A 17,739-nucleotide genomic window follows, 5' to 3' on the forward strand; every position below is an offset into this window, starting at 1 on the left:
TTGTGGTTGCCCAATCACGACCAGCCCCTGAAAGTATACACTTGTATGTTTTGCAGGTTTGTTGTGAGCAATGGTAAGACCAGCCGAAATGGAAGCTTTGAGATTGCAGTCGAAATGGTGGATCGCGTCCTGCCGTCTCTGTCCTCCAACGAAGGCCTCTCAGTTCCACAGGGCTCCTCCATGATCCTGGGTCCTGACAGCCTGGCCATGTCTGACCCGGACACTCCACCCAGCACCCTGACCTTTGTCCTCCTCCAGCCCCCACAGTATGGCAGGCTGCTTTTACGTGGTACCACACTAACTACTGGCTCAAACTTCACCCAGAGAGACATACAGGAGTTGGAGGTAACATATAAACATGGGGGGGGGGCATCGCAGATCGACAGATTTGCCTTTTCTGCGTCTGATAGCACCAATCGGGGTTTCCTGCTGGATGGGCGGTTACAGACAGATCCTGTGTTCTTCACTATTCAGGTAGGTGATACGGTGTATTCAGGGATCTAAAGGCTCTCCCAGGGGGTTTGCAAATATTTCCCCTGCATCCTATGCTCATGTAGTAAACAATTATTTCAGATATATTTATTTATTATAAAAAACAGATGAATTTAATCAGTAATTCCTTGTTGGTCATGCGTGATGGGGCGGGGTAGGGGGAAGACTGGTTTGTTTCTTTAGCTGCCTTTTTTCCATTATAAACTTTACTACAGTATCTATGTAAAGTTTTCTAGCTTTAGCCATCATAAACTACTTGGCATACCAGACCAACTAAGGCTGTAGCAGCAAAACCTCTGAATGTATTGACTTGAGCAAGGGTTCATTATGTTGGTTATTAATTCAAGGTACAAGGTTGTTTATTAGTCATTATACAGCACAAGGCTGCATAACTAAACAAACTTTGTAGTTCCTTCATGCTACACATACACAACATATAATTAAGTGTAGGCCTATATTAAAATATGGTATAACATATAAAATAAAATAAAACAATATGTACAGTTATTTATATACATATATAGATACACGTAAGCAACCCAAACATTACACATTTTTTGAATTTGCATCTGGGGTGAATGTGAACAGCAGAAACCAGATGATGATATGAAAGTTTCATCTTCACAATAAACAGTCTGATATTTGGGAAACAGAGTCCTTCTTGACTGCGTTTGAGTCCACCTCCTCTCATCTTGCCGGAGTCTTGCACTGACAGCCACGTGCTTGTTGTTGGATTTTGATGGGGCAGGTCTCTGTAACAATGTGGGCACAGCAGTCTCTGAATTCCATTGTATGGTCAACATGAGTCCCATTTTGAATTAAGTCCAAGCTGGGCGAGCCTGGCTCCTGTCCTGGCTGTCTTTTCTCTTGTCAGAGCAAAAAACTGTACCCGCCGTGGCGACTGTCCGGTTGTTTGGCCCGGGTGGATTGTGGTCTGCTGCTCTTTAATTCAACTTTTCACTTGTAAGAGAAATAATGTTATTTCTACTGTCAGGGAACTGTAACTTCAATGACAAACACAGTATTACCTTATGCAAAAATGTAATTGATAACAGAACAAAAGCTGAATAGCTTTCTCACTAGATGTTCAGACAGACCAGTCACGTAAGGTCTCACACCAGGATTCTCATCATCCATTACATGTTAAAATGCTAACTGTAGTTAAAACCCTAATTATAGATCATTGAAGATAAAATAACATGTACTTGCCCAGTAAGACTTCACTTTCCTTGTGGCTTTGTTAAACATCATACTGCAATTGTTTCACACTATTATTACAGTACCTAATTCTTTTTGAAAAGGAGTCCAAAAAAACTACGACAGTAAACTTGAGAAAAAGTAAGCAAATTAAGTGACTTTCTCTGTAGTGTAGTGTAGTAGTCACAACATGCATCATTGGTACACTGATGTATCAGTGTGCTATGAAAAGCAGATCTAGAGTGTTAAATTTATGTTTATCGCATTGCACTCTTCACAGAGCATGTCTGGAAAATACTTGTTATAATATTATTAACAGAGACCCAACTGTTCCCACCATGAACAAGCACTTGGTCACACATACAAGGAAAAAACCCCTTTCAGCAGGTAGAAGTCATGTAATAGTGGCTCGCTGTGCGCAGCCTTGAGTTACAGTTGTGTTGCTTGCAGTATTGCTTATATTGCCTGGTTTTATTGATGATAACCAGTCTCTATTTTATTTTTAACAAACCGTGTGTAATTTCAGATCAAGCCTCTGGATAAGTCATCTCCTGAGGTTGTGAAGCTGCTTCCTCTTTGGAAAGCAGAGCTTTTAGGCGACGGACGATACGGGATCTTTCTGTCATCCCATGCAGTGAAGGCCCAGGACAGCGATAGCAGAGACGAAGAGCTGATGTTCTGCATTGTTCGCCAGCCCTACTTTGGTTACCTAGAAAACATAATGACAGGTCTGGAAATACATTTTGTTTTCATCTTGATTAGAACTGAGTTTAGAATTTAGAAATAAGTCTTTCTCTTTGCTCATGCAGGTGGTTTTGTACCACAGCGCTTCTCTCAGATGGAGCTGAACAAGAGAACTATTGCATACATCATCAACCCAGACAGGGAGTCTCTCTCAGACAGCCTGGAGTTCAGAGTGTCTGATCCTTTAGGGAACACTGGGCCCTCTCATAAGTAAGAAAAACAGTGTAACACTGATTTTTTTGACATGCTGAATTAACAGTTTAGTCTTCACTGGGCTTGACCTTGTCTCTGCAGACTTGAATTCAGCTGGTCCACCGTGGAGCTGTCCCAGCCTGAGTACTCTGTGTGCGAGGGCCAGGGAACTGTCTCGCTGGACCTCATCCGAAAAGGCAATTTGGCCGAGTCTTCATATATCACTGTCAAGGTCTGAAAGTAATTTGCTATTGAACCTGGGGAACTGCTCTTAACTGACTTTATAAGCATATTTACCTCATCACTCACCTGATGCTTGTTCTTTTTTTTTTTTTTTTTTTTTTTTTTGAGATTTTAAGACCTGTTTCTGTGTCATGTTTCTTTGTCGTAGGTAAAGGAGGTGACTGCAACAGCTGGAAAGGATTTCCTCATAAGCCCTTCCTCTCTGATTCAGTTTGATCCTGGTAAGTTCTCCTTAATATAGAAAGCTTGCATTATGTTTTTCAAATTGAGGGGGCTCTTCACGGATCATACAAATAAAGATCTTTTTACCCTCATGATGTCATCAGGGTTATCTTAGACTTGGAGAATATAGAAGACAGCCTGTGTTACAATCTGGGGGTGTGGAGCTTGAAAGATCTGTTTTCCCAAGCAGGGTCTGTCAAAAGACGCTACTGAATTGCATTATGGGAAGTGTAGGATCCAGTGTTTTGGAGCTTGACTAATACTAGCAACTAAAACTAAGTTTTCTTCTTTCACCTTGATCTTTTTCAGTTTTCAGCCACATCTTGGCTCTGTTTGAAACAGAAGGCAGTTGCTTCGCTGCCTCGCTACCATGATAGACAGGTGCCTCAGAAGGCAGAACTTTCAAGTGAAGGCATCTTCTGAGAACATTGGTTTCGAACAGCCTTTTAGGGCAGCACTTATGGCAGTGTGTGACATTAGCACGCCGTCTTGCTTGTCTCTTCTGGCTGTCATTCACTAGCCTTAGTGTCAGCTCGCTAGCTATTGAAAAGCATTATTCTTGCGCTAACGCAGGCGCACAGATTTATGCGTAACAGGCATCATCGAGTCAGCATCGATGCTGCCTTCAAAACTGACCGTTACGGGGGCAGTTTGAAGGCATCTTAGTAGACAGGAAGAGATGGTCTGATCCATTTCAAACAGCACTTGATGTCTCGCTCTCCTGTTAGACACCTTCTGAGTTTAACCCATTTCAAACACAGACCTTGTGCCACAGTTGACCAAAGTTCAGAATTTTTGTCATGTGATAACAGACGGTTGTATATGTGAGGAGATTGATATGTAATATGGATTTATAGATGATACAATGTAGGTCTAAATGTGAAACCACACATCATATTTATATGATTTATATCATACATATGGGTGAACAGGAAGAGGAGTGTATGCTGCCCTTCCTGGACCAATATCTCCACTTTAACTCTACCTTACAACATAAAAGATCATTTGTGAGGAGCCTCCTACACAGAGCACAGCTTCTTATCAATGACACAGAGGATAGAGAGAGGGAGGTACAACAGGTCTAAGGGGCACTGTGGCACACAGTGTACAAGGAATGGATGATGAGAATCCTGGTGTGAGACCTTACGTGACTGGTCTGTCTGAACATCTAGTGGGAAAGCTTTAAGTCACAAACAGTCATAAGCACCACAAAGCATTCAAGATCTCTGCTGAGAGGGAGAATGGAGCAGTGTATGGCATCATTGTGACATCTGTGGGGAAGCACTACATCGGAGAAACAGGGACCACATCAGCTGTCTGGGAACACCAGACCAAAACTGCTCACAGCAGGAGGAGCGGCAGTCAGGGGACAACCAGAGAAAGATCAAGGTGGACATCAAAGTCCAACACCTGAGACCATCTTTGAACAGTGACAGGGGTTAACACTTCCCTCCATATACAACCACCTGTTCTCATGTATTCAAAAATCCACACTCATGTCACTGAACACAGTGACAACTGAGCAAACTCTATTTGCTGATGAAGTTAACACGATGTGGCTAAGAGTTTTGGCAAAAGACTATGTAAGTGGACCTTGTGATCAGAAGTTTGCCCAGCTTTTATTGTTACTCAACTTTATGAAAGTACAGTCCTAAATCGCAGAAGAATCCCTTTAAGAAAAGTCACATTATAAAAATATGTGTAAAAGTGTAACAGCGCTGTTGCTACTATTGTCAGCATTGAGTGTCACTAAACAACCAGAATTAATGTCTGTATAAAGAAAAGATACAAAACAGAAAAAGTCACAATGAGACCTCTTGATAAAAGCTGAGATGTGTCTGTCAATGTAGGAACGTCAAAGAGAAGCTGGCAATCTGAGATTATTCAGGATCACCTTGAGGAGGCTGAGGAGATGTTTGAGGTGCTGCTGGTCTCCCCTGAAGGCACCATAATTGGCACCATCAACAAGGCCCAAGTCACCATCAGGGGCTCAGGAAGTGGTAAAAATAAACCCCAGCTGTGTATCTTTAATTACAGGATACTTTGCAGGTTGCATATGTTTTTTTTTTACATGGCTACCAATGTAATTAAAATAAAATATAGATTTTAAAATATTTGACTGTATGTAATGTATAACCTTACTACCACAGTTTAGTATTTTTATAACAGTTATGTATTTGTATCACAAGATGGGACCAGTTGTACTGAATAAAACATCAAGGAGTCACTAACTAACAAGACACTAACATGACCGAAAACACAACAGGGCAGTGCGGGCTGAACCAGGATCAGGAGGCTCCTGTTCTCGGAGGAAAAGAGATTCGATCAGACACGTATCCCCAGCACGGATTAATTAAACTAGAGAAAGTGCCGCTCGGCACAGATTCAGTATTCTGGACCCGTGGAGACAGCATCTCCAGGCCTGGAGGAGATGTCCCCAAAAAGAAACTCAGAGTTAAAGGCAATCCAAAGTCTGTAAGTAACTGTTTTTAAACATCTTCATTCAAGCTGACATTTTCCTTTTTGTTGTGGCCTCAGCTTAAAGTTGTTATTCTCTTTCATCTTTCAGATTGCACCTTCATCGGTTTTTCACAATGGGACAGATGTCATTTACACGGTGAGCAGCAGCAGCCTATACTAAACTGTGCTAACCCTAAAGTACAAAAACTTTTCATTTGTCTGGTCTCTCTAATCCCAGTATCATGGCCTAATGCACATGCGAGTAGAAGACGACACTTCCCCATCGAGGAGGGGCAGAAAGGCAAACATCCGTGTGGTTAGTAGGGGAACACAGCAGCAGGGGTCAGCAGTGCTTACTAGGTCAAAGTCAGATCCTCAAAGCAAGATCCCAAAACCTCAAAAAACTGGACTGGCTCAAGAAGATGTGAGTACAAATGTTACAGTCCTTTTCTGGTTCTTGGAAAATGTGCTTAATGTTGAGTCAGCTACATGGATTTGCCTGATAATCAGACTAATTGTCATTCAGTTTCACTTCATTCATTTAGCTTGGCATTGTGTTCATGGTTGGCAATTTCTGTTTGGAAGGGGTGGTTATTTTGTATTGTTCTTGTCCTTACCAGCCAGTAGTGTAATGATGTATCACCCCACCAACAACATTTTCACAGGCCAAATAGGCTACAGTAGCGAATATGTGATAAGGAATATGTTGATTTAAGAGTTATTGTCCGTGTTACGCAACTGTACAACTGCGTCAATCTTATCCATACTTGTCACCATTATGTGGTCATTTCTTTGTCGTTATTTCTCATGGATATAGTTAGGTGACGCAGGTTCCATGAAAGAAAAAGAAACCAACACTAGGTTAGGATCAGGCTATGTGGCTTGATTAGAATGAATTACGTGTTAGTCTAATTAGTTTAAACTAGATTTTTTGGAAAAAGTAACAGCCCTAAACCAATTATGTTTTTTGAAGATGGTTCTTCAAATTTAAAAATGTAGACAATAAAGATATGATGAAACATAATCTGTCATCCCTGCGATGAACTGCGACCTGTCCAGGGTGTACCCCGCCTTTCGCCCGATGTCAGCTGGGATTGGCTCCAGCCCCCCTGTACGCAGGATAAGCGGTTGACGATGGATGGATGGATGGATGGATGGATGGAATCTCTCATATAATCTCACATTTCTGCCGGTCTGAGAATGTTGGGGTTCTTAAAACATATTTAAAACAAACACCAAATTAATTTTCCTGTGAATATGTATGCCCCTTAGACTAAAGCTGATAAGTCTATATCCAAGCCCTGTGTGCCGGAGCTGATGGGACTCCTGCATTTCAACCAGACTACCAATCAGCTCTTTCATTGCAACGGTGTCTCCTGGAAACCCTGGGCATCAACTGATCAGGTATTCCAACTTCACCACAGAGGGAACCTACTGATAGTAAGAGCATGCACTAGCTCATTTGCAGCACTGCACACATTTCCAAACAATGCTGTTTTACTTAAGTTCCTTAGAGCTTCAGGATAATTCCTCAGAGACAATCATGAAGCCCACATTTTTAGCTCGAGTTTTTTTTTGTAAGACCATTAATTAAATTTCAGGGGAACTTTCTCTGTTTGCCATTGTGGACCAATAATATGATCTCTGTTTTTTCATGATTCAGTCTGAGTCCATAGCCCCATAAATCAATGCCAGAGATGTAGTTTTTAAGAGAGTAAAGGCATTTAGATCCTCAGGATTGACAGCTGGACAGCTGTATAGAATAGAGTGTCGTCTACATTGCGCTAAAAGTCAATACTGTTAGCAAATAAAGACTAAGAAGTTGTGCATCTAGTATAGATCCTTTTGGAATGAATTATTGTCTTTCCTCTCAAAAGACATCTAAAATAATTTATTAATTTGAAATCACTCATGTCCATGTACTAATGTCAACATATCTGTCCATTTCCTCCTGAAACACAGATGGTGAATGCTCAGACATGTTCTAAGGGCTGGACATTTTATGGGGGCCACTGTTACACCCTGAGCTCTGAGCGCAAGGTCACATGGAGCACAGCTAACAGGGCCTGCAGGGAGAGGTAAAGTTTAACAAAGAGCTCGTACACATGCTGTGTAAAAGGATAAACGGAATTGGAGAAGAACTGAGAAAGAAAGCATGGACATACATGCTTCTGATTAGTTATCTGCCATGCATAAAAACTAGATAATCTGATTTGTATGCAATATGAATTATCCTTCAGAATACACAACTTTTCCTCTTGTCTTATTGATTCCAGATATAAAGGGACTCTAGCAAGTGTTCTCTCTAAAGTCGACATGGACTGGCTGTGGGATTTCAGTGGAAGAAAACCATTTTGGATAGGTGGGTGTCTTTGAATCACTTGTTGCAACCATGGACTGCATAAAACATGGACATAGTATCAATTCAATTCAATTTTATTTATATAGCGCCAAATCACAACAACAGTTATCTCACAGCGCTTTTCATAAAAGAGCAGGTCTAGACCGTACTCTGTGATGCTATTTACAGAAGCCCAACAGTTCCCACCAAGAGCAAGCACTAGGTGAAAGAGGCAAGCAAAAACTTCCTTTTAAGAGGCAGAAACCTCGAGCAGAACCATGGCTCAGGGTGGGCGGCCATCTGCCTCCACCGGTTGGGGGTGAAGGAAAGAGAGGGAGGGAAAGAGAGAGGGGGAGAGAGAGAGCGAGAGAGAGAGAGAGGGAGAGGGCAAGAGAGGAACAGAGAGAAAAAGAGAGGGATGGAAGGAGAGAGAGGGGAGGGAGGCAGCCTACACAATATCCACACACAGAGGTACAGACAGTAAAGGTGATGTTGCTATAGACTAGAAGTGAAAAATGGTACAAATATTTATAGTAGTGTTAATGATAACAATCGTAATGTTAATGATTATAATAACAATAATAACAATAGGACTAGTAACAGTAGTTGTTGTAGCAGACGGTGCCGAGCAGGAACACGGGGGCAGCAGGTGACCCGCAACCACAGATCCAGACTCCACAGCTCCAGAGCCATAAAACCTGCAGGAAGTGATAGGAGGAGAGAGGAGAGGGACGAGAAAGCACAAGACTACCGGAAAGGGGAGAAGTTGTGTTAGTAACATGCAATAATGGGATGAGGTTGCATACAGAGGGAGAGAAAGTAGAGGAGAGAGGAGCTCAGTGCATTATGGGAAATCTCCCGGCAGTCTAGGCCTACTGCAGCATAACTAAGGGATGGTTCAGGACTCACCTGAGTCAGCCCTAACTATAAGCTTTATCAAAGAGGAAAGTCTTAAATGTGGAGATGGTGTCTGCCTCCTGAACCCAAACTGGAACCTGGTTCCACAGGAGAGGAGCTTGATAGCTGAACGCTCTGGCTCCTAGTCTACTTTTGGAGACTCTAGGAACCACAAGTAACCCTGCATTCTGGGAGCGCAGTGCTCTGGTGGGGTAGTAAGGTACAATGAGCTCTTTAAGATAAGATGGTGCCTGACCATTAAGAGCTTTGTAGGTGAGAAGAATGATTTTAAATTATATTCTGGATTTTACTGGAAGCCAATGCAAAGAAGCTAAGACAGGAGAAATGTGATCTCTTTTCCTGGTTCCTGTTGCTGCAGCATTCTGGATCAGCTGAAGAGTCTTAATGGACTTTTTCGAGCAGCCTGATAATCAGTGACGTCACTCATAGCTTTCTAAAGAGTCATTGTGAAGCTCAATGTGGGCGGGTCCCGGCGGCTCTAGACATTACCATCTATAGCCTCTTTTCCATTACTGGTACCATCTCAACTCGTCTCCCCTCGACTCTACTCGATTCGGTTTTGGCCCGCCATCCTCCATTTTCTATTGCAGATAGATAAATCTTACAGCTGTGTTTTCCTCTGCTGTTGCTGCGGCTGCAGTGGTATGTGTGACCCAAGGGCTCTGTGAGCGGCTGGCCGGCCGGCCTCGCGAGCTACTCCCGCCGGTTGGCACGAGCTTCCCCTGCCGCCACTCGCGGAGCTCCTCAACTCTGAAAACGTTTAAGCACGTTTTTGATCCGCCATCACTTTGGCAATATTTGAAATCTACACAGTTGATTTCTGACCTCAAAACTTCTCAGAAGTGGATTCAGGGATGAAAGGTTGACAATAGTTATGCAGAATTCAGGCTTCATGCACGTGAATAAACATGTTTATTTCTACAATAAAGTTGGGCATTAAACTATTGGGGTTGACTTAGTTTTGAGCCCACCTCAGGTGGCAATCCGATGACCTGCAGTTTTTAGGACTTCCAGGCTTAATTTTTCAGCCCCTGAGGTTGGTTTCTTCTTGGATGCATGCAAGGTACTTCCTATCAGAAAGTGCCAAAGATGTACTTTTGGAAAAACTACATTAAGTAAATCTTTGGTAATGTTAGCTAACTGTGAATGGCGTTGTCAACACTCTGGTTTCACTGTAAAGGATGACGTCAAAATGCATATGCAAGAAGAGGTGAGCAGAAGCTTATCATACCAAAATTAGCACACCCAACTAACAGCCAGAGCAAAACAGTTCAACATTTTAAAGTATTTAATGAGGCCTGGTCACATTAGGCAGATAGTCGACCTCTCAATAAGACTGATATCGGATTCACAGTTGTTTTTTTGGTATTGAAAATAGGTAAGAATTAATTAACATACATCATTTGGGGTTTTTTTATTAGCTTTTTGCTAACATGAGAATTTAACACACTCTTGAGAGTTCAACACGGTGCCACACTGCAGTGGGACTGCGGGCTATTAATTGGCCCGAACATTGATATTGTTTTTCTATTGTAGATGATAACTTCTTTACTCATTGTCAACATAATTGTGTATACTATGATTTTCTGTTGTGAATCTATTCGGTGCACACGATAGTTCCTGTCCATAGATCCTGGGAGAGGGATCCCTCCTCTGTTGCTCTTCCTGAGCTTTCTTCTATTTTTTGCCAGTTCGAGGGTCTAACAGAGAGTGTTCTATGCTGTACAGATTGTAAAGCCCATTCGGGCAAATTGTGATTTGTGATATTGAGCTATATAAATAAAATTGCCTTGACTACTCTGACTAATTTTTCTCCTACTGTTAAAGGCCTGAATGACAGGGATGGCAAAGGACACTGGGAGTGGGCGGGTGGTGAGCCTGTCAACTACACTAACTGGAGAAAGACGCCCCCTCGGTCTAAAATGAAGGGAAGCAAAAAGTGCGTCCTGGTTTGGAGAAGGGCAAAGTGGCAAATCAGGGACTGCAAGACAAGTAAAGGACATCGCTTTGTGTGTTCGGTAAAAGCTTGAATTGGACAGTCATGAGCCACTGTGTTATTTCAGAAGAGTTGCAGGAGGACGGACTGACCCTCAGGACATTCAAACTGCCATAACAGACAACTTTCCAATAAGGATAAGTGGGAACTTGGTTGGAACTGTTCATATCATTTATAATGAACTCTGTGATAATAAAAAGTAAACTTGTACACTAAGTTACATTGTTTACATTGCAAGGATTTTAATCAAAAGCTGGGAGTATTGTTTTATATGTAAAGCTTTACTGTCTTTTGCTTATTTCAGACATAACCAAAGCTGGATTACCAACCTACAATTGCATGATGTATAGGTCATTTAGCTGCAAAACTGTTTGTTGATTTTCTTCTTGGTGCAACATTACCTTCCCTGTGTCCAAATATAGTTGTATGGCATTTATTATTTTTATTTATATGTGGCTTACATTGTACATAAACCTGTATTCATTTGTGTTAAATCACATCACCACAGCCTAACTGACACTCAGTTTTCTAGCAGAAGAGTGCTGTTTGGTTTTCATGTCAACAGGTAAAACATAATGAAATTGCCACACATAGTGGCTGCTGTGTGTACTGTACTCAATGAGAATTTGGGGGAGAAAGGGAATATACACAATTCACAAACAGTGGTGGTGTTGGTGGGGAGGAGGAGGCAGTGGGGCCTAATTTTGCTGGTGGGGCCATTGCAGAAAGATACTCCGGCCATGGACAGAACATCTGTACCAATTTGTTCAATTGCTGATTTTCTTTTTCACAAAACTTTGTTTTTAACATGTTTTATGAAGATTAAAATGAAGCTTGAGCTCTTCATATCTTAAAAGATGTATTCAAACCTCTTTACAGACATGTTTATTTGGCTCTGTAAACAGAAACAGAAACAGAAAAAAAAAACATGAAATATATATTTCAAGTTTTTTTTTTCTGTTTCTGTTTCTGTTTCTGATGAAATCATTTGTGTAAATTAAGCTTTAATGGAATATTTTGTATAATTAGTTAATAAATTTTTTCATTAACGAGTATGATTACATCTGAAAAGGTCTTATTTAATCATTTGTAAAAATTATCGTTACAATGTTAGAAGAATCAAATCAGAATTTGTGTGAATTTCTACAGTTTGATTTCAGACAACAGACTCTAATCTATAATGTGCCTTGTGAGTGCTCATATGTAAGTGTCTGTGTGAACATACTCCAACATAAGATCATATTATAGCGCTAATGTTATTTCTCAATCTAATAATATGCCATTGTCTCTGATCAGCAATCGTGCCACTAGGTGCAATAAAAACTGGATTTAATGTTTACATTTTTTCATTGGTTATAAACCCGTGTTGTTGTTGCTGCCTATTTAAGAATTCAACACTACTGATGTTATTTAGATCTGGGCCATTGGGTCCTGCAAACCACAAGGTTAAGCGGCAATGTGATTATCCCCATCATGTGATCTACAGCCGGGTATGAAAGACGGCCTTTTATATGAGCTGTAAGCACTTCTCAGACGTTTGCATGCACTGAAAAGATATTCCAGATCCTCTTCAGCTTGGTAAGTCCAGCTAAACCTGAACGGATATGTACGTGATATGTGTATGCTGCATCTAAATTTCTATTTGAGTGTTGCTCACAGTAGCAGGACAACCTGAAATATGTGCAGTTTAAGATGATGTAAATATTCTTATAGCTGCATTTGATATATATTCTGTCAGGCAGAAGGAAAGTTTTGAGACAGTCACACTTTGACTGATAACACACCAGCACTGTTGCTGGTAGGTAATACAATGACTGCATTAATAGCTGCTAACTTACTTTACAGTATATCATTTGCAGACTTGGGCAATGAAAAATATTTACATAATACTTTCTTAAGCATGCTTTTAATATGAAGAGCAGCCCTATTTTGAATAATCTTAACCTTTATAATAACGCGTCTCAGTGTTCAATCCATAATAACATTTAGAATAAAGATGGCTTTCAGGTGACATAACACACATTGTGGCAGCAGTTCAGTATCTGTCAGTGTTTGTTTTCATCCAAACTTTATAATAATACTTTTGGAAAATGAGCTTAATCACTTTCTAAGAGTGAAATGAGAAGACTGATATTAATCTCAGTGTTATTTTCTCCTGACTGTAACTTAATGTGGTGGTTGGTTGTAGAAACCCAGTCCTCATTAGTCTCACATACATGTCTTAAGATTGCAAGAATATTTGTGGCATAATCTCTCAAATGTCTATATGCAGATGGAATAAGAGCACAAATATTGCAGTTATGGGGCTGGCAAATGAGCCAAAGTTTTGCTGTGATATTGTATTGGACTGCACTATACTGAACAGCTGTTCACGTTGTCGTGTTCACCCTTTGTAGGCAAATTGTAAATGTAGTATATACTGTAAGACTGTAGAATAAAATGTGTAATTAGTCAGTTCTATTCAGCTGATAAACGTGTTTGAAAACCCAAACATGATCCCTTCCTGACTCATTCAGACTCTCTCCTAACCATTAATCATTGTGTTGTTTATTCAGGGTTTGATCATGACATAATCATCTGACTTCTCTCCAAATCTTCACCATTACCAGTGGAGAGGAACTAAAGAGGTTGCTCAGCTGAGGTTTTTGTCATGGATCAATATACCTCAGGCCAACACAGTCAACCCAGCCCCACCTCAAGCTTTCAGTGGCTCTCTTTTGCTTACCAGGGTCTGACAGAAATCCCCTATGAAACCATTCTAACACAGACACACACACTGGAGGTTCTGGACCTGAGTTACAATTTGCTGGATGAGTATCCTTTCCTTGATTACCAGAACCTTCAGTCAAGTGTTCCTTTATTTCTTCCAAACGTTGGTGGGGTTTCCCCCCCCCCCTGTTTTACTGCATATGTTAGATACAGGTATGCCTTTTACAGCAGCACATGCCTGACTGAGAATACTCAGCAGAATAACAATTTTACATCTCTCTGACACAAATCAAAACAACACACTGTGTTGCAGAGTGTTCCCCCTGAGTGTCATACAGTCAGAAGCAACAGTGAGGTACAGATGATGGGACGTGGATGAGTCAGGGAGTGATAGTGATCAAATTAGGAAATAGTGGCATTTCCTGATGAGCTGACGTGCTAGCTTTCATGGCTTTCATGGAAAAAACCTGGGTGGGGTGTTTTGACATACACCAAGCCATGCTAGTGGCTCTTTTAAGCTCTGCAAGGTTAGCTAAATCTGCATGCTTACGTGCTCACAATGACAATGCTAACATTCATTTTAGCATGTATAATGTTTACTTTGTGCTAATGTTAAATTATTAGCTAACAATTTAACATTAGCACTAAACACAGCATGAGATTGATGGGAGTGTCATTAGTTTTGCAGGTATTTGGTAATAATCCATTATTGGCCTGATGCTGGATGAAAATTCAGAGGATCACCAATGTTATGACAATTCCTCCTGAAGGGAACAGAAGTTCTGTACAACATTTCATGGAACCCTTCCAAATATTGTAAAGATATTTCAGTCTGGACCAAAGTGGTGGACCAACATGACAGACAAACGTTGTCCTAGCATAGCTTAGCATGGCTTAGCATGGCTAAAGAGACACATTTACTAAATCTTACCATGTAGGAAGAAACTGAGGGGCCAGTGATTGTGGAAGAAAAGTGTGTATGTTTCAAGGGGTCAAGGTGACCTGGATCATGCCAGGGACTATAGATAGTGTCTGAGCTGTCAGTTTGCTAAACCAGAGAATGGATGGATAGATATTAGAATTTTAGAAATCCACTATTTCCTGAAAATCTATTTTCAGGTAATCTATTGAGGGTGGTGCTAACTGTGTGTCTTAAGGTAAACACTTACCTGAAGTCCTAGTTAATATTCGTTATTTACTACATATCTTTTGTAACATTATATGATATACCCTGTTGTAGTAAACTATTCAGTCACAAATACATTATGATGTATATTTCTAAGCAGTTTGAGTTTGGTGTATTTCTCCTTCATTAAGTCTTATTGGAACCCGGCTCTGCTGGGTCAGCTGGAGAAGCTCAGCACTCTGATTCTGGACTGCAACAACTACACATCTCACATCAAGTTCCCCTACATGCCGAGCATCACCACAGTGTGCATCAACAAGAACAAGATCAACAATTTGCCTGTGTTTGTGGAAGAAATCAAGCGAAAGTTCCCAAACATAAAGTGAGCCTGGGACTGGTTTTCATTTCTCCACAGGAACTGCCGCTAGTGCATATGACCATGATTTTCATTCTTCTATATTCCTTTCAAATACAGGATCCTCAGTATGATGAACAATGAGGCAGCACCTAGCTATTTCAATGGAGGAAGTCTGACCCAGTACCAAGACTACAGGTGAGAACCAAGGTTATTCTTTGTGGTCACTACAGAACCCAAATCAAGAATCACACTGTATGTACAGTTTATTCTTTGTTTATGAAAATAATGTCAAAGGTTGTCACTTAAATCCTACAGACCTGCTAATTAGCAACCTGGTCCCACATTTTAATTACAAGTTATGAAAATACAGATGCTGTATCTAAACAGGACAACAAAACAAGTGAACATGTTAATCTCAGAACAGAACCAGACCACTGGTGCAGCAATTATGGTCTTTCAGAGTTTGACACTTTAACTTGTACTGTGGCTCCCTCACCTGGTGTATCAGCACATGTGAAAAGATGTCTGATAGTGATGTAGTGATGTATTTATGAACAATTGGTCAACTTATTTTATTTAAATAAGGAAGCCAAAAATGAAATGATCACAAAACTGCTCCAATAGATAAAACATAACATCATACAGTACTACAAATATACAACACCAACACATGAAACCAACATGGGAACAGAATATTGAAAAGAGAATTCATCAGTGTAACACAAATACATCAATTTCACATTTGATTGGGAGAGCTTATTCAGTGATTTAGACAGACCATTGTCTAATTGGGTTAGGTCCATTAAATCTGTTATCCAAGGATTGGTAGAAGACTGTTACAGCCCTTTTCACTGACAAGTCCAGAAAGTCCATTATCAATATTAAACAGTTGAGCTTTCTGTTTCCAGTCAGGCAGTCCAAGAAACAAGCAAATCCAAAAACAGGTACAGACAAAAATCCAAGGTCCTAGAAACCCAGAAATACATCAAAACACTGCAGAATAACTCAGGGAACAGACAGAGACACTCGGCCACATACAGAGAAGAAACAACATTAAACGAAGGGAAGACACAGTCCTAAATACATAAGAGGGAGTGGATTAACAATACACATGTGAAGCCAATTGGACAGGAGCAAACAATCACACGAGTGGGAGAACACAAAGAAAAAGAAGTGAAGTGAACACAGGCACAAGTCGAGTACACAAAATAAAACAGAAAATGCAGAACTCAAAACTCAATCTATTTACCAATGGACAATGCCACAGCAGGTGCAGCAGTGCACCTTCCACATCACAACCATACCAGCGTAATACTGTTTTGTATTTGTAAAATTTAAAACCTAATGTTACAGCATTTCTGTACTGTTACTGAATGCTGCATCCAACTGTGTTATGGAAGCGTGTACGCCCATGTCACAATCCCACTCTAATTTTACTCTGGAGTTACAGTCAGACATTGGACATGATGAAATGCAATTAAATGTAGATACAAGTGTAAATGCCTTTCCGATTCTGTACCTAATTAAACATTTCCATGTTTTCCCACTGTCTTTGCCTCCTTAGACAGTACGTCATCAGTCAGATCCCAGGCCTAGAGATTCTGGATGACACTGAGGTCCTTGATAAGGAGAGAGACCAGGCTAGAAAAACCTACAGGCTGCAGCAGAGCAGTCACAGCAGCAGGAAGAGGAAGGAGGAACCATCAAAGAAACATACACACGTGCAGAAAAAGTTAAATACTGTTATAAGACAATAGATATACTAAGTTCCCTTCCTTTTAATGTTTCACTGTCAACATTATGATACACACTGTGTGTTCTGTATCTGCTTGTTTTAACATATATTTGAAGCTACAGGAGGTTTATACTGAGTTAAATATTCAAATCTAAACACCATGTGTTATATAAAGCTGTACTATCAAATTAAAAATATTCTACATGTCTTTTGCATCATTTTGTACACCTTACCCATAATTCAGCCTGACATACTTTGGAAGTTATATTGTCTACAATTATTAATTAAGTTCAGTTGGTCTGAGCAGTGTATGGTTATCATCTGTCAAATTATTCTGATGGCATCATGTTTGTAGACACAATCCCTGATAACATTGGAGCAGTCTTTGTGTAGTTTTCAGCCTATCGCGTCACTGTCCCTGCGTCAGATGCAAAGGCGAGTGGGGCTGCAGCTGCATGCATTGCAAGTGTCATCAGTTGTGCTCCCACTGCGAGGAGCCAAAGTCAAAGAGAAAGCAACGGTACATGCCTACACTGTGGTCATTTCCCTGAGAAAGTTACACTGGACAAAAATGCCTATGACTTCACTGGTTTCCAGTGTACTGAATTTCTAGCTAATGTATGGGCACACATAAGGTTTAACTCTGAGTTTGTTGAATATTTACCTCCAATATTTGAGAAGGATAATTCAAACAAATCGAGCTTTCAGTTGTTTTCAGTGAGAAACGTTACTGTACTGAATGAGGCTTCCACTCTGATGTTGTCCTTTGCTGTTATATTGCATTACAGAATATTATGTGGGTCATGTAAGTTACAGTGACTGAGACCGGTGGAGAAGCATTAGATAAATTTAGCTTTATCAAATAGTCGGAGATAATTGTAGTCTGAAGTCTCAGTTTATTACAAATGCATTTTAAGGGATTACGTATTAAGCAAAGAAGAACACTCACTATGTGTGAGTTTGACCTTTATACTTTTAGTGCATGTGGCGTGCGACTTCTTTGTCT

General features: G+C 40.6%; 2 protein-coding genes across 3 annotated transcripts in view; both read left to right on the plus strand.

Annotated features, from left to right (window-relative positions):
- The window catches only part of frem1a (Fras1 related extracellular matrix 1a), a 42,652-nt gene extending 30,508 nt beyond the window's left edge, over positions 1-12,144 (plus strand). The window contains exons 25-37 of one of the 2 annotated variants that reach the window (XM_038732424.1): positions 57-474; positions 2,216-2,417; positions 2,499-2,643; positions 2,728-2,857; positions 3,017-3,089; positions 4,941-5,090; positions 5,357-5,565; positions 5,660-5,707; positions 5,789-5,974; positions 6,823-6,954; positions 7,513-7,628; positions 7,827-7,912; positions 10,637-12,144. In XM_038732424.1, coding sequence (XP_038588352.1) covers positions 57-474; positions 2,216-2,417; positions 2,499-2,643; positions 2,728-2,857; positions 3,017-3,089; positions 4,941-5,090; positions 5,357-5,565; positions 5,660-5,707; positions 5,789-5,974; positions 6,823-6,954; positions 7,513-7,628; positions 7,827-7,912; positions 10,637-10,839 — 2,098 coding nt within the window. In that variant the 3' untranslated portion in view covers positions 10,840-12,144. Of the gene's footprint in view, positions 1-56; positions 475-2,215; positions 2,418-2,498; positions 2,644-2,727; positions 2,858-3,016; positions 3,090-4,940; positions 5,091-5,356; positions 5,566-5,659; positions 5,708-5,788; positions 5,975-6,822; positions 6,955-7,512; positions 7,629-7,826; positions 7,913-10,636 lie in introns of those variants that run through there. The other variant, XM_038732425.1, reaches the window with a different exon arrangement.
- A 1,213-nt stretch (positions 12,145-13,357) lies between these two features.
- LOC119911542 (leucine-rich repeat-containing protein 72) lies at positions 13,358-16,873 on the plus strand. Its single transcript, XM_038730447.1, has 4 exons — positions 13,358-13,619; positions 14,840-15,022; positions 15,116-15,193; positions 16,563-16,873. The coding sequence occupies exons 1-4, from the start codon at positions 13,456-13,458 to the stop codon at positions 16,753-16,755; spliced, it is 618 nt and encodes a 205-aa protein (XP_038586375.1). The 5' UTR covers positions 13,358-13,455; the 3' UTR covers positions 16,756-16,873.
- Positions 16,874-17,739: the final 866 nt, after the last annotated feature.

This window comes from Micropterus salmoides, unplaced genomic scaffold, assembly GCF_014851395.1.
Source record: "Micropterus salmoides isolate LMB-PRFRI ecotype aquatic unplaced genomic scaffold, ASM1485139v1 Ms_hic_scaffold_2, whole genome shotgun sequence".
NCBI lineage: Eukaryota > Metazoa > Chordata > Actinopteri > Centrarchiformes > Centrarchidae > Micropterus > Micropterus salmoides.

Bases quoted from the DNA above. Each gene is read 5' to 3' on its own strand.
- LOC119911542 (XM_038730447.1), top strand. From the start codon at position 13,456: ATGGATCAATATACCTCAGGCCAACACAGTCAACCCAGCCCCACCTCA. The intron at 13,620-14,839 runs GTATCCTTTCCT...TAAGTCTTATTG, and splicing joins AGTTACAATTTGCTGGATGA to GAACCCGGCTCTGCTGGGTC. The intron at 15,023-15,115 runs GTGAGCCTGGGA...TTTCAAATACAG, and splicing joins CGAAAGTTCCCAAACATAAA to GATCCTCAGTATGATGAACA.